Raw genomic sequence first — 16795 nt, 5'->3', positions numbered from 1 at the left:
CAAAGTTATAAGTGGGAATATACATGTATATGAAAAGTCTTCAAAAACCTTCTCAAGAACAGCAAAACCATATTGGTCATACTTATATATATGAATCCTCAGATAGTATAGATTCAATTTCGTTCAAATCATGACCCTCAGGGGTCTGGTTATGCCAAAATGGGCGATCAAAGTTTTACACAGGAATATATAGGGAAAATCTTCTTTTCCAAGAACAGCAAAGCCATGATTAGTCATATTTATGTGGAATCATATTGGATAATGTAGATTCAATTTTGTATAAATTATGATACCTGGGGGTAAGATGGGGCCACAATATATAATCAAAGTTTTACATCCAGGGAATATAAAGGGGGAAAAAATCAGCTAATGAAGAACCATCCTAACGTCAGGGGTCCGAGTCCAATCATGGTCATGAAACACCTGCTAGCTTAATTCAACATTTTATAGACTTGCTTCTCTTATGAAGAAGCACCAATAAAATTGGAGTTTTCATATGTTTACATAAAACGTTAAGCAGAGAGTAAACAGTTGACACTTCAGTGCTTATGTTACAGGTTGTCATCAAAAGGCTTGGCCGAGAGATAAAAAACAATCAAGATTATAATTTCCCTGAAAAATGTCGCTTTTGACAGTCTGTATAAGATTGAATGAAGTTTTTCAGGGGTCCCATGACCATGAGTGGACTAAGGACCCTGACCATGTGAGGATGATGATGAACAGCAGAGCCATGGTGAATAGGTGAGATGGCCCATGAGCCTATAGTTTCATAATCATTGTAAAATGCTAGGAATATTCAAGAAGTTGCTTTCAGATCTCCATATTATATATACTGGATATATGTGTCTATCAGGCACTTCAACAGCTAACTCTTGATGTATAACTTTGGTAAGGCAACAGTGGGGTGGTATCTTCAAGTGATGTTAAAATCATGTACAAATTCATGAATTTGCATTACACTATCTGCCCTGTAAAATGCTTTTTTTCTTGGTATGTGATGTAAATATGTGTATATATCGTTGGATACCCACGGGTGATCTCGTGTTTTACTCATCACTGAGTAAATGTACATTATTATAACAGTAACTTGATCCGAAGAGCCGTATCACGTCTCGTTGACAGGCGCGGATCATCAGATCAAACGAGACGCTCCGCGCCTGTCAACGAGACGTGATACGGCTCTTCGGATCAAGTTACTGTTATAATGATAAATTTATTATATACCCCCCTTACAACTAGCAAAATATAGTTTTAAAAAAAACTTTTGAGGTCAATGATATAAGATTTTTCCATTAAACAAAGCATATTGTCAAGGAACTTTTTGATGCGCATGAAAAATAACGTCATGTTTCTGAGTACTAAGTCATCAATTTCAGAGAGGGGTGATATGAATTCAGAAAACCACAGTGTGGTGATCCGGAAAGTCGGATTACACCGTCACGTGATTGTACGAAATCAACAGTAAAATTGAGCGATACACACTTGGGTATATAATAAAAGACAAGATCACCAATGAGTATCCCACGATGATGTGTATAAGGAATAGGATAATACATGCAAAAACTTTTTATCAAAAAAATAAAAGATTCTCAATTTAACAAATTTATTGTCAAAGATACAATAAATAAAATGGATAAGCAAGCAACCTATTTCTATACTGTACCTGTTAAATACTTAAATCTTTTAAAATAAACGTAACAACATAGCAGGTTTATCATGATTAAAATTTTAAAATATAGCCAAGAAATGATTTTACATAACATTGAAGACTTAAATTTGATTTCTTGACCAATTACACATTTAAAAAGGATGTGTGTTTTAAATACACTGTATCAAAACAAAAATCCTTTAAATTGTCAAGATAATAGTGAAGCAGATCAGGTTTTTTGTCACAGAATGTCAAGTTGGCCAGAGATGTGGCACTGTCTGATAAATGCTCGACTGTTTTGGATGCAGGGTTACAACAAAAGCAGTTCAAGTAAACATGTTTAGTTGAATATTAAGCTGTTGCCAGTTCTTTAGCTTCTTTGCTGTTGTATTTGGCCAACATTTTCTTGATCTCTCCAATGGCAAGTCCGGGATTCAAACCCTGCAATAAAATAATTACTTAAAAACTTGCAAGTTCCATATTTTGTGACACATGCTTCTATTTATTAAATTTTTAATGAAAAATGAGATGAAAATTTTTTTTCCTGATTTTGCACACACCTTTGGACAGGTCTTTGTGCAATTCATAATTGTATGACATCGATAAACAGAAAATTTGTCCTCCATCTGAAAAAGTCTCTCTTTAGTGTAATCATCTCGCGAGTCCACCATCCACCTATAGCAAAAAAAAAAAAACATGGTCTATCATATACAAAACACTACAAGATGTAGAGGAAAGCATCTCTAACACCATGCACACATTATCCTTAAACTATACAGTCCCTACTTTTCAAAAGGGGAGGAAAGATTATGAGAATTCAATTTACACAATTCTTATGTGAGGACACCTACAAAAACCTATCTTCAGTGGCAGTTTACCTGTATGCTTGCATGAGGACGGCAGGTCCGAGGTATTTGTCCGAGTTCCACCAGTAACTGGGGCAGGAAGTGCTACAGCAAGCACACAGTATACACTCATACAGGCCATCCTACCAAAGACATACAATTTATAGTTACATTCCTATTTCACTGCTCTGTATGAATTTCTTTCTAGTCCGAGACTATTTCTGCATGTTAAAAAATTTTCATGTAGAATCTTTCTCATTTAATTAGAATAATTTTTTCATAAGTGATTACATTAATTATTAAAGGTATATGAAAATATACAATTCTGAGGTATAATTTCTAGGAGTGTAATGATACTGCTATACTGTATATCATGATACACTATGACTGTATCATGATACATATTGCAATATTTTCAAATGAGAATTTCTGTATAACAGAAAAAAATGTTACATTAACTTTTGTAGATTATTTCATCAAGTTCACTATTAATGCATTATGGCAATATGTAACATTTAATAAGCTCTGAACACTATAAAAACAGCATAAGTAAACAAAGAAATTCCACTTTTATTAGGTTGAACTAAATAAATTAACATACATGTAAATTGCTCAAAATGGTATACATGTATCAGGTATATCATGACACACAGGTAAAAGTTTTCGTACCTTGATATGGAACTTTTTTTCTGTGTTACAGTTTACCAATATATTGGTATATCGTTACACCCCTAATAATTTCCCAATGAACATACCATTTTAACCCATTTCTGATAATTACAAGCATACATGTACCAGGTTAGCTCCATATCTTATCCATAGCAGGCATCCAGTTTAACCCTAAAATGTGAATTAACATACCAGTTTGGCCCTATCTCCCATAGTTTGCAGATATTGCTTGTCCCCAATATTCTTGTCACTGCCATCCTTCTTCTTTAGATAAGGTTCAATGGATCTGTACTGGGCATAAAAGTTACTCATGTCTGGCACTAAGTCCTTGATAACATACATGTGAGGGAGTGGATAGATTTTGGTTGTTTTACCCAAGTTATCGTCTATTTTGCTAAAAAAGATAATATAGGTGTAGTACATTTAATGTTCAGTACAATAATGCCTTGGAGAAGAAAGTCAAATGCAATGTTCTCTTTAAAGAAAGTTGCCAGTCAACACTTTTTTAAATTCTTCCTTTTTCTTAGATTCAAATGTTCTTCTGAAAGCATTATTTAAAGTTAATGGTGCACATATTTTACTGATAGACAACAATGTTACAACAACTCCCATATCCACCTCAGAACACAGTCAGATTTATCCAGGCTACATTAGTACATGTACTTGTCCTTTTCGTACATACCATAAGCATGCCAATGTGTTTCCTCCACCAATATTCATAGAGCAAGAACCACAGATGCCCTCACGACATGATCGTCGAAATGTTAGAGTAGGGTCCATTTCATTTTTTATTTTGATGAGTGCATCAAGGACCATAGGACCACATCTAGAAAAAGAAAGAATACAACCCTATCAGATGTATATACTAGAAAAAGTCTAACTTTGGTTTCAAAAACTGAGAAAAGAACATAATTTATTCCTTACATGAAATAAAAACATCCCTTCATCTCAAAATACATGTATTACTTCTTGGGATTTGATTTTAAAATTAAGGTTCTTAGAGGACATGAATTAATTGGTCTCTTCATACCAAGAAAGTGACAAAAATTTAACCAACCAACCCCCCCCCCCCTCCCCTCTTCAGAAAACGAGTGTTTTCACAGTACAAATATTTGCTTGGTATACATGCCAATTGTACATGTATTTTATAGTTTTGTCCACAGAAATGTAAATGAATGGCGACAAAAATCACACTTAGGTGTTACAATGTAACTGAACAGTTATAATAACCACATACAATGTAACTGAATGGTTACACTTATTACATTCATGTGTTAAATGTAAGTGAATGGTTACACTAATCACACCTATATGTTACAATGTAACTGAAAGTGAATTGTTTTGTTACAATAACCACTCTCATGTACTAAAAAATTAAAAATGCAACTGAATTGTTGCAATGAATACTCTACTGTGATACAATGTAACTACTGAATGGTTACAATGTTTATATGCGATTCAATGTAACTACTGAATGGTTACATTACCCTTATGTGATACAATGTAACTTCTGAATTACAATGTAAATGAGTGCTTAAAATTATCACTCTTACATGTTACAATGTAACAGAATTATCTCTTACGAGTTAAGATCCACTTCATAAGTCTGCATTTTTGGTTTGTCTCCTGGCTTTTCTGGGTCCTGTGAAAATAAGAGACAAATTTTCAGTGACCATATTCTTCAAAATGGTTTTCTTAATAGAGTGAACTTGACTGTGGCTTCTTCTTTGAGAACTGTTGTCTTATTTATGTTTAAATACCCAAATTATTTAGGGGAAGGGGGGAGGAGTCTTTAAAATGTGACAATGAGACATAAGATTGAGCAGTTCAATGATTATTGAAAAAAGTTGCAGTTCTTCAGAATACAGGTTGGAAGAAGTTTAGAAGAAACTCAGGACAGTTAAATATCATGTTTATGAGGTACATACAGACACGTGCCATAAGTATTCGGTCAACATGGCGTCTTGTTTACGTATGAAAACGAAAGTATATACTTTGAGTCTCCATTTTTTCGTAATACATGTCATTGATGACGAAGTCTTCCAGATTTAGATTTTTAGTCACATGATGTATCACATGATAATTTGTTGTCGTCTGTAGTTTAGCGTAAGTTGTCAGAATCACGAATTTGAAAATATGTGTAGAAAAGGGCGAGAGCTTGGGATGGAGGCGAAAAATATCATTATAGATTTGATACAGAATGGTCTGTCCCGTCACAAGGTCAGTGAGATGTTGAAAATTCCAAAATCAACCGTTATCGATGTAGCAAGAAAGTTTTTTACCACAGGGTCAGTGGAAAACAAAGCAAGAAGTGGGCGACCAGCGAAAGTGAAAGAAAGGGATTATCGTGGTTTGGAAAGGCTGGTGAAAACGCATCGTCGGGAATCATTGAGTGACATTACATCAAAGTTTAACGAAGGCAAGACTGAAACTGTAAGTAAGCGGACTATTCAGCGTCATTTACATAAACACGAATACAGAAGGTGTGTGAGTAAGAAGAAACTCGTAGTGAAGGAAGTTAATCGTCGAAAAAGACTTGCATGGTGTAGAGAGAAAAGGAGGTGGACAGTTCAGAATAACTGGAATAAAGTAATATTTTCTGACGAGAGCAAAATTATGATTGGACATGACCAGCGAGTTCACATCTGGCGCAAGAGAAACGAAGGTTGGAGACCCGATCTTGTTCAACCCCGGACATCGCAACCCAGGTACGAAGTAATGATATGGGGCTGTATCTCTTGGAATGGTGTGGGGACAGTTACACCGGTAAATGGAAACATTAATGCAGAAAAATATCAGGACATTCTGGAAGAGAACCTGTGGCCAGTGATAGCTAGACATTTTCCTAGGGGTGGATATTTCTTCCAGGACGACAATGCCCCCGTTCACCGGGCCAGGTCTACCCAAGAATATATTGCTCGGAATGGCATAAACTGCTTAAGTTGGCCTGCCCAGTCGCCAGATATTAACATTATAGAGAACCTTTTGGTTACTGGTGAAAAGAAAGCTTCAGGGACGTATATCCTTTATTAAATCTAAAGACGATCTCGTGGAGGAAATTCGGGGCGTTTGGACAAGCATCAGACCTGAGTATGTTCAGAACCTCTACAAGTCCATACCAAACCGCATATTAAATGTAATCAGGCTCAAGGGACATCTAACGAAGTATTAAGAAGTAAGTTTAACATAAATTATGTTTTTATTAGTTTATTTTATTATAGCGAATGTTTGAAAATTGATACTTTCGTTTTCATACGTAAACAAGCCGCCATGTTGACCGAATACTTATGGCACGTGTCTGTAATTGTATTGTCTGTACAACAAATACGGCATTAGAAGCATGATGGGAACCTCTGAGATGTTCTTTCTAGACATTTTTAGATTTTACATAGAAAATTTTGCTACAGGTCCCTGTAATTAGTGAAGTTCATGTAAAGGCTTAAATGACCTTTTTTGATACCGGACCCTGTACCTATTCCTATTGGGAATTTTAAGTTTAAAAAATATTTACGATTTTTTTATATTTTGCTTTACTGTAGAACGAAGTTAGTTCGATTGTGCCTTATCCTCTATTAATATTTTTGATAACCATTACAATGTTGAAATTGAATATTTTTTCACCTTAATTTTTGAAATTTGCAATGGAGACTGAGACCTTTTACTGAATCTGCATGCAAATGATTATTAAATCAAGCATATTATATGAATATGTAATCTTACCCATCTATATACAGCAAATTTCTTCATTCGTGCTGGCTGTGATGCTGTTGCAGCTGCAGTCTGAGTACATCTTGTCTAAAATAATAACATCAAGTTAAAATATAACACTGTCAATCTTAATAATTTCCTTGTCTTTCATAACCAAGAACATTTTTGGGAGATTTATAACAGCCATCAAATAACTCGATCTTTGAGTCAATGTCTTGGTTTAAAAACCAAAAAACAAACAAACTATTAATCCCATCTTGTCCCGTAAACTTAAAAATAATAAAGAGAAAAAAGGTTTGGTTACACAACCTTGAATATTATCAATTACGTAAATAAATTTCCACTAAATCTGGAAGAAGCAAGGTTAATTTTCCATATTTCATCCTTCTGCCTGTATAACGACACTTATTCTGATAGTGATAGAATTCTGTTACCTGCATCAGCTGTACAAAAGACCTCTTGACAGGGCCCAGGCCGAGCTTCGTGACCGTTGATGTCGACATTTTGAAGTCTTCTGAGGTTACATGAATTTAGCGCAGACGCACACTGTACTTTCTATTTTGGAAGGAAACTGGCTGTGAGCATGCGTATATATTATGATAATGGCGGAGAAAACAAACAGGTGAAAACTGCAGATAGTAGACTTGTAAGTTTCTTCGAAATATATGTAAAATGAAGGAACTATTCTTAGTTAGAAAGTAAAAAATCCAGTTTTGTTTTTAGAATATCTCATTTTAATTCAATAGGTTTTGTTTTTTTTCTTCCTCGAACACATGAAGTTAATTGAACATGTTGCAACATGTAAATATTAGTTGTTTTATTTTTAAATTCATTAAGTAACACTTATAAAACTGCTGACCTCAATATTTGTTCATATTTTGTAACAGTAATTATGATTTGCTAATAAGTGTACTCATGCCAAAGTACCTTTAAGCCATAATTTACTTTTTTATTTTTGTTTTAAGCAGTTAAAGATAAACAAAAGTCTCTCAAAGTTCCTGTATAATGATTTTAATGAATAATATATCTTACTTAAGAAATCATGTCCAAACCTTAATACTTCAAATTGAATTTTGCATGAGTTATGAAAAGATGATAATTTATGTGTGTGAGCTTTAGTGCATTAGTGCATATGGTCATGTTTTTAAGGAAATTTGTTTTAATAAAACAGTATGAGAAAGCTTTTGAGTATCATCTTTGCTATGATTTGTTGAAATACCTGATATTTAAAACTCTAAATTATACTTAATTTTATTTTTTATTTGAATAGTTGTATTCAAAAGTACTTGTTTTTAAATTGATATCCATGTCATTTAATTAGATTTATGTAAATACCCCTGTGTATACTTTTGCTTTGACAGGATACAGTAAAATGGCCACACACTTCATTTGTCAGCCCACAGAGCCATTGGCACATAGGTATCCATTAAATCCAGGACCAGGCAAGGGACATGGTGCCGTATCTCATTATGAACTTCTCAATGCTGCCAGTAAACCACATACAGATTTCCCTCCCCCAGGCTGGGACATTTCCCAAAGCTCCGAAGAATCTCTTCCACTTTGTCAGGTACCTATCCCCACTTGGAGAATTACTAGTGATCTGATTGGTCCAGACCCTCAGCTCTGTATAACACCAGAGAAACCTGTCACAAAAGGTAGACCAAAGAAGCCTGTCCCACAGTCAAAGCCTGATTATCCTGTTGGATGTGATCCTGAACTATGTGTTACCCCTGAGAAAAGTATCGCAAACAAGAAAGTTCAAGAGAGGAATAAAGCTGGTGCCTCTAATGGACAGCATGTAAGATTTGATGTCAGTGTGTCAGATAATTCTGTGGTAAGCCAAGATGGAGATTTAATTTCAAAGACTAGAAAGTCTTACAGACCTTTCGATTATTCTGACAATCTGGAGGAGTCTGAACCTAAAAAAGAGCTTTTTGCAAAACCACTGAAGTATGCACTTCAGAACACAGATAATAAACCTGTGTATGTTCCTCTAGCTACTGAAAGTATAAACAACCCATCAGAAACAAGTAAAAGTGTGACAGAAGACACGAGTGTTAAACCTGTGCTACCCGTCATACCCTCAGCCATAAACAGCAAGGAAGAGAGAGTCATTAGTGTCCTCAAAAGTGACAACATAAAAAAGAAAGGAAAGTCTAAAGCAAAACCAGAAACAGAGCCTAATGCTCCTATAAAACATATCAAAGATAGGACAAATAAAAGAAAGGTCCGAGTTACCAGGGAGACCCAAGAGAAGCCAGCACTTTCTGATTACACCTACCCGTTCAGTGACCCAGCCACAGACACAGTTCAGGAGTATGAACATGTATTTATGCGACCAGAGTACAACAGCACTCTCAGAATGAGGAAGGAGATTGAGAGCCTCAAGGAAAGCAGTGTGGATGTTGTGAAGGCATTGGATAAAAAGTTACAGATATCAGAGACAGTCTCATCAGATATTAGAGAAAAAGTTAGTAGTATTCCTTCAAGTATTGCACTACATGTATTTTCAAAATCTTTTTTCTGACTTGATTTCTTTATTTTACACAAAATTATTATGAGCTACTACATGTAATCTTACAAAAAGTACAAATGATAAAATAACTAAAGTACATGTAATAAAATTCATCTGTCTTAGTGTCTGTGAACTTTGTAACTATTGTCACATTCAGGAGATATTAGAAATTTAATATGTGAACTGTATAACAAAGTTGTGTCTACGATGATAATGATACTTATATTTTAATCTGCAGGCTTCATCTAAAGTGAATGTCAGTAGCCCTCATTTCAGAGGACTGGTGAGCCTTAGTGTCCCTGCAGAGGATATCGACAAAGTCCACACATTCCGAGCCAAGCCAGTCAAACCACGAGTACAGGTATTTACACAGTCAGCTGTGTATTTGTGTAGGTTCTGCTAGTCACTAGAAATCATATTGTACTTGTAAATGTCATGACACAGTAACTGGTGTCTTATACTGGTACTGACAGTCTCAGGGTATCAGTGCTGAAGTCACAAGTATACTATACAGCTACCAACACAGTCACTAGCATTTTATGTAGACACTGACTGACAATTAACTTATTGAACAGGTACACAAAGTCACTAAAATAATGAACAGATACTGACACAGACACTCGCTACAGTCAGATATTGTAAGGTACTAGCGGTGACAGTTACAGGTACAGGTACTCAAAGAGTGAGACTTTGTATATAGGTACTAACACATACTCTAGAATACTGTACAGATACTGTTAGACACTGAATTATAGTTTATTGTTCAGTTACATGTACTGACAAACTGACTAAAACATTGCACAGAACCAACACAGAAGGGGTTGATTTATAATGTGATTCTTTTTAATTGTATTTTTTTTTGTTAATGATTCAAACATACATGAGCATTTGTCTGAGAACTTCTAATTTTAATAGAATGAAGAAATAATTACAGTTTTGCATTATAATCCAGCTTCTTGATTTAATAGATATCTCAATTTTTTTGTCAGAGTAAAACTTGTGAGCCAGACCTGATGGAGTTTTTCTCACCAGAATTCCAGAGAGAATCTCCAGAGTTATCTACCCCTGGACTTTCCACCCCTTCTGAGCCTCTTGTCAAGGCCTCACCAATGACTGCATTTGATCTTTACAGACACAACAGAGTATGGGATAGTAACAGTTACCTTAGATCTAGAAATAAGTGACGATCAGTTAAATATAGATAGCTGTATTTTATTTATTGATTGTAATTACTACGTAATAAATTGAATTGCATACTCTACTTATCTCTTCAGCTGATGGTAATTTTACAAATTTCATGGTATTTGTGCATTTTCTATAATTCTCATTAATAACTTATTATGTCCCAGAAATACCAGACAAGAATTACATGATTCTGAAAGTAGCCTAGAACTTGCCTGAAAAACCTTAGGTGAAGGTCAAGACACATTCTCAAGTCATAAGTAATTTTTTTTATGTAAGTTTAATCTTCTCTGGCCAAGGGTTTCTGATCTGCTACTCTCCTCACAAACCCAATCAGAAACCCTTGGCTAGCGAAGATGGTCAAGTTTGAACTATGTCCAGTGTTCCTCATTATATACTAGTAGTTATGGACCAGACATGAATTTTACCTTTTTTTCTGCCAAAGATTTTGATTTTGTCCAAATTACATTGGTTCAAGATCATGACACACCCTCAGGTCATAAGTAATCTCTGTGTCAAGTATGAGCTTTCAAAGTTTCTCCATTACAAATGATGGCAGGACAGAAAGTGACCTGGAACATGACCATATGACTGAATCATGGTCAAGTCACACCATTTGGTCATAAGTACTGTATTTGTGAACTATGAAGTTCCAATGTTTCTCATTACAAAGTTATGGCCCAGACACAATTGTACTGATAGACATACAGAAAAGATGATTGCAAAATATTAAAGCAGTCATATATTTCTATTTTGTCAAACATAAATTATCTAATTAATATATTGCAAAAGTTGTTAAGAAGGTTAAAGTTTATGGCAGAGATGATTTTCAGAGACAAAAACAATTTGATCCAAATCTTCTATTTTAGGATATTAAAAAAAGTCAAAAAGAGGGCATTTATAAGAGGTAGACATACCCCAAGATTTCTTTGACTTTTTCTCATAAGATATTTTCTATGACAATTTTCAAAGTATTACAATTAAAAAATTCAAAATATAACCTAAAACAAATCTTTTATAAAAATTCACTTTCACTAATACTAAAAGAGAACAAGCAAATTTAAAGAATCTTGTTCCCCCCACTTTCAGTGTCTTAGTGGATGAGATGTCATTATTTATGGTATATTGTAACCAACGTGTTTGTGTGTCCTGTCTTGTCTGTGCTTTATACAAAAAAGACATAAATTATTGAATTAATAACAGTTTTGGCAAAGGTTATAGCTTCTCAAAACTACAAACTTCAAGATCATGAGGTCAAATATCATAATGAAATCAGAAAGATCTTGTCACAAGTAATGCACAGGTGAAAAAAAAATCAAAAACCCAGAGTACACAGTCAAAAAAGTTTTGAAACAGGTTATGCACATGTCAAATGTAAATACCTTATCTTCTCTCAATCAAAAGTTATAAGCAATGTTAACATTTTTGAAAAATAAGTCAAGGTCATGGGATTAAAAATCATAGTACATTTGGAAATGCTTGTCACAGGTAATGAATGTTTCAACTATGAATGCCCTATCTTCCCTCCTTCAAAAGTTAGCAACACTAATGAAATGTTTGAAAATTAGGTCAGACTTGAAGATCAAGATCACAGGGTCATATATCATAGCACATTCAAAAACATTTTGACACGTGTAATGCACTTGTCAAATATGAATTCCCTATCACGTGTCATTCAAAAGTAATCACCAAAGTTAATTTTTTTTGAAAATTAGGTCAAATATGAAGATCAAGGGGTCAAAAATCATAGCATGCTTGGAAACACCTTGTCACTGTTAATGAACCTGTCAAATATGAAAGCCATATCTATTCTCAATCAAAATTTATAAGCAAAGATTTAAATTTTGAAAAATAGGTCAAACTTCAAGGTCACGGAGTCAAAAAAAAATATATATTTGGAAAGGTTTTGTCTAAGGTAATGGACATACGTAATAAAAAGAGCCCATGGGCCACAACGCTCACCTGAGTCAATAAGGCTCTGCTGTTCTTCGTCAGCAGATTTCTTCTCCTATATTTCTCCTATATATTCATATATAATGCTTTGATCGCCTGTTCTAGGCAAACCCTACCCTAAGGTGCGATGTTTTGAATGAAATTGAATATAAACCTTCTGAGGATGCTTCTATCTTCATATAACTAATCATGATTTTTCTGTTCTTTAAAACAGAATTTTAAATATGTCTAACACCCTACCCGGCGGGGGGGGGGGGGGGGGGTGTCATGATTTGAACAAACTTATTGTACACTACGTGAGGATGCTTCCATATTAGTATGACTGATCCTGGCTTTGTTGTTCTTGAGATTGAAGAAGATTTTTAAAGATATTTCCTGTATATCTTCTTTTGTAAAACTTTGATCCCCCATTATGACCCCACCCTACTACTGGAGGATGCCTTGAACAAGCTTGAATCTACAATATTTGGGGATGATTCCATATCAATATGACTAATTGTGGCTTTGTTGTTCTTGAGAAGAAGATTTTTAAAGAAATTTCCTATATATTCCTATGTAAAAATTTGATCCCCTATTGTAGCCCAACCCTACCCCCAGGGGTCATGATTTGAACAAATTTGAAGCTACAATACTTGAAGATGATTCCATATCAATATGACTAATTGTGGCTTTGTTGTTCTTGAGAAGAAGATTTTTAAAGATTTTCCCTATATATTCCTATGTAAAACTTTAATCCCCCATTGTGGCCCCATCCTACCCCGGGGGTCATGATTTGAACAAACTTGAATCTACACTACCTGAGGATGATTCCATATCAATATGACTAATTGTGGCTTTGTTGTTCTTGAGAAGAAGATTTTTAAAGATTTTCCCTATATTCCTATGTAAAAGTTTGATCCCCCATTGTAGCCCCACCCTACAAATGAGGTAATGATTTGAACAAACTTGAATCTACACTACCTGAGGATGATTCCATATCAATATGACTAAGTGTAACCCTCTTGTTCTTGAGAAGAAGATTTTCCCTATATATTCCTATGTAAAACTTTGATCCCCCATTGTGGCCCCACCCTACCCCCGGGGGTCATGATTTGAACAAACTTGAATCTACACTATGTAATGAAGGTTTCACATAAGTATAAACTTTTCTGGCTCAATGGTTCTTGAGAAGAAGACTTTTAAAAGATGACACCAAATTTTCACCAATTCTTAATTATCTCCCCTTGGAAGAGGGCGTGGCCCTTCATTTGAACAAACTTGAACCCCCTTCACCCAAGGATGCTTTGTGGCAAGTTTGGTTGAAATTGGCCCAGTGGTTCTGGAGAAGAAGTCGAAAATGTGAAAAGTTTACAGACGGACGGACAGACAGACAGACGGAATACAGACAAAATGTGATCAGAAAATCTCACTTGAGCTTTCAGCTCAGGTGAGCTAAAAAGCCCTATCTCTTCTCATTCAAATTTTATGACCAATTTAAAGTAATGGGTTATTTTTGAAAATTTCAATTGTTATACTTTGTAAATGTAAATAGTGTGTAAAAATCATTATGGTGATATCACACAAATTACAAGGGTGAACACGTATATGGCATGTCAAACGTTGCAATATTCGATCTTTTCCATTTGTATTGTATAACTTTCCATTTGTATTGTATAATTTTTATTTGTATTGTATAATTTTTCATTTGTATTGTACAATTTTTCATTTGTATTGTATAATTTTCAATTTGTATTGTATAATTTTTATTTGTATTCTATAATTTTCCATTTGGATTTTATAATTTTCCATTTGGATTGTATAATGTTTATTTGTATTCTATATTTTCCATTTGTGTTGTAAAAAAAATCATTTGTATTGTATAATTTTTCATTTGTATTCTATATTTTCCATTTGCATTGTATAATTTCTTATTTGTATTGTATAATTTCTTATTTGTATGCGATAATTTTTCATTTGTATTGTATCCGAGGATTGTTTATTTATTTCGTTACGAAGGATGTCATTGGTCATAAAATTTAGTCTGTATATAGGTGCCCATCACAAACTTAGTCTGGTACCCTTCCTACAATTCCGATCGCGCACTCTCTACAAACACAAACTCGGCTCCTCTATTTTTCGGTGCATGCTAAGGGACGACCATTTGATTCTCGGGGGGTGTCGAATCCGATTATTTATTTTCATTCTCTCGCAGGAGAGAATATTTATTTCCAATATGACCAGAGACAAGGAGAAAAACAAAAAGAAGAAAATCCGCCCAAACCCGAAAACTCAGTTTTTTGGGGGTGGGGGTAGTTACCACCACTCAAGGTCAATTTATTTATTTTCTCAATCAGCATTCCTAAGGACAAATTATTTATTTGCCATCTACCAGCACTCCCTTTTTAGAATCCAATAACCGTCTAACATGCACGCAAATACATATGCCGCCGAAATATGGCTGAAATATTGCCGACTCGGCGTTAAACAATAATCAATCAAGCAAGCAAGCAAATACATATGAGCCCAGTTTGCTTTGAGCATCCGGAACATCTTCAACCCGATACAGGCTGAAACTTGACCAATGAAATCCTTCGTAACGAAACAAATAAACAGTCCGCGGATACAATACAAATGAAAAATTATCGCATACAAATAAGAAATTTTACAATACAAATAAGAAATTATACAATGCAAATGGAAAATTATACAATACAAATAAAAATTATACAATACAAATGAAAATTATACAATACAAATAGAAAATTATAGAATACAAATAAAAATTATACAATACAAATGAAAAATTATACAATACAAATAGAAAATTATACAATACAAATAAAAATTATACAATGCAAATGGAAAATTATACAATGCAAATGCAAAAGATCGAATATTGCAACGTTTGACATGCCATACCCGTACAAGGATTAATGAATGTGATCAGAATCAATTATTCAATAGTAACCGTCTAATTAAAATTTTTAAATCAAAATTACTATATCAGTATAAACAAATTGGGAATCAAATTGCAATATTCTTCAAAAGGTGCGACATATAATATATTCATGAATTTGAAACCGTTCACGGTAGCTCAGTCGGTAGAGCGCTCGCTCCGTGATCAGGAGGTCGTGAGTTCGAATTTCTGCCGCGACTGACTTAAGTCGATAGAAAATGGGTAGCAGATGTTCCTTCGTCATGCGCTCGGCACTTTGAAGTGAAACTTGCGGGTCCTTCGGATGAGACCTTAAAAACCGAGGCCCCGTGACACGGCAGGCGTTGGCACGATAATGATCCCTCACTGCTCAATGGCCCTGAGTGCCGAGTAAAGGTCAAAATTTGAAGCCCTTCACCGGTATATGGTGACGTCTCTAGATGAGTGAAAAATTCTCGAATGGGACGTAAAACAACATACAATCAATCATGAATTTAAAATTTATGTAGATTATACCTTGAGTAATCATAAGAACTTCAAATCATAAATTACCAAATGAAACTGGAAGACGAGAAAGCTCCTGAAAGAAATAATAGAACACACTTTTTGTGTGAAAACGATATTCGTGACGAATTTTACTATACATGTATTTATGTAGTAGCAAGTTAAAGAAGAAAGAAAATTGTGTATTCCCAAATGTTTTTATGTCAAGACGAAATGTTATCGAATTTAATGAACTGTTCAATTTTCTTTTAAAATTGTAGGTTTATTAAGTAAACTGTGTTAGTTTATTAACATTGTAAAGCTTCCGGTTATTAGCTTAACAGCGTTTTTGGTAAAGTAATCATCTCATGCATAATCTGTTATTAACAAATGATTAAAAGTGATGAGAAACTTTGTATACATGTTATTGTAAATGAGTTAAACCAAATCCACAGAAAAAAAATTATTTCAAATTGTAACATGCTTACTTGAAAAAGAGAGGTAACTCATGGTAAAGCTTAGTAAAATAAATGCCTACTTTAATACTTATTGAAATGTTTCGTCCCGAGAAACTTAAGATTTATTTCTATAGCTTTTATGTCTTTTGTGTAGATTTTAAATGTTGGTATAGCAAAGGAATCACAAATGTTTCTTTCCAAAAAGAGGATATTGTCAAAAATACTGGAAAATGGAAAAAATAAATTACGTCAACTATTTAATATTTGTACATGTACATACAATCCGATACGCCTCTCAAGTCTCACGCCTTTGATTATATTTTCTGAATTAGTAGTATTGGCCACGTTCGAATGAAATTTAAATATTTTACATCCGAAACATAAAATGCAAAAATTATATCACTCATTCTAAAACAAACA

At 34.2% G+C, this 16795-nt stretch overlaps 2 protein-coding genes across 2 annotated transcripts; one reads left to right on the top strand and one right to left on the bottom strand.

Annotated features, from left to right (window-relative positions):
- Positions 1–1586: 1586 nt before the first annotated feature.
- On the bottom strand, positions 1587–7440 carry LOC133197550 (succinate dehydrogenase [ubiquinone] iron-sulfur subunit, mitochondrial-like). Its single transcript, XM_061333639.1, has 8 exons — positions 7305–7440; positions 6883–6957; positions 4746–4804; positions 3845–3988; positions 3355–3556; positions 2527–2636; positions 2209–2323; positions 1587–2089 (listed from the first exon to the last, which is right to left on the bottom strand). Exons 1-8 carry the CDS (start codon positions 7371–7373, stop codon positions 2000–2002), a joined length of 864 nt encoding a protein of 287 aa, XP_061189623.1. The 5' UTR covers positions 7374–7440; the 3' UTR covers positions 1587–1999.
- A 47-nt stretch (positions 7441–7487) lies between these two features.
- On the top strand, positions 7488–10646 carry LOC133197555 (uncharacterized). The gene is made up of 4 exons (XM_061333645.1): positions 7488–7516; positions 8232–9340; positions 9624–9746; positions 10375–10646. The coding sequence occupies exons 2-4, from the start codon at positions 8243–8245 to the stop codon at positions 10567–10569; spliced, it is 1416 nt and encodes a 471-aa protein (XP_061189629.1). The 5' UTR covers positions 7488–7516; positions 8232–8242; the 3' UTR covers positions 10570–10646.
- The last annotated feature ends 6149 nt before the right edge of the window (positions 10647–16795 follow it).

Source organism: Saccostrea echinata, unplaced genomic scaffold, assembly GCF_033153115.1.
Source record: "Saccostrea echinata isolate AGI-Se365-2 ecotype Australia unplaced genomic scaffold, CSIRO_AGI_Sech_v1 ptg000030l, whole genome shotgun sequence".
In the NCBI taxonomy this organism is placed as follows: domain Eukaryota; kingdom Metazoa; phylum Mollusca; class Bivalvia; order Ostreida; family Ostreidae; genus Saccostrea; species Saccostrea echinata.
Note: the sequence above shows the minus strand (reverse complement) of the source record. Positions and strands in the feature narration are given on the sequence as shown.

Excerpts from the sequence above, each read along its gene's own strand:
- LOC133197550 (XM_061333639.1), bottom strand. The coding sequence starts at position 7,373 with ATGTCGACATCAACGGTCACGAAGCTCGGCCTGGGCCCTGTCAAGAGG. Across the intron at positions 4,805-6,882 it reads AATTTGCTGTATATAGATGG|GACCCAGAAAAGCCAGGAGA; the intron begins GTAAGATTACAT and ends TTATTTTCACAG. Across the intron at positions 2,637-3,354 it reads TGGGAGATAGGGCCAAACTG|GATGGCCTGTATGAGTGTAT; the intron begins GTATGTTAATTC and ends TGTCTTTGGTAG.
- LOC133197555 (XM_061333645.1), top strand. The coding sequence starts at position 8,243 with ATGGCCACACACTTCATTTGTCAGCCCACAGAGCCATTGGCACATAGG. Across the intron at positions 9,341-9,623 it reads CATCAGATATTAGAGAAAAA|GCTTCATCTAAAGTGAATGT; the intron begins GTTAGTAGTATT and ends TTTAATCTGCAG. Across the intron at positions 9,747-10,374 it reads CAGTCAAACCACGAGTACAG|AGTAAAACTTGTGAGCCAGA; the intron begins GTATTTACACAG and ends TTTTTTTGTCAG.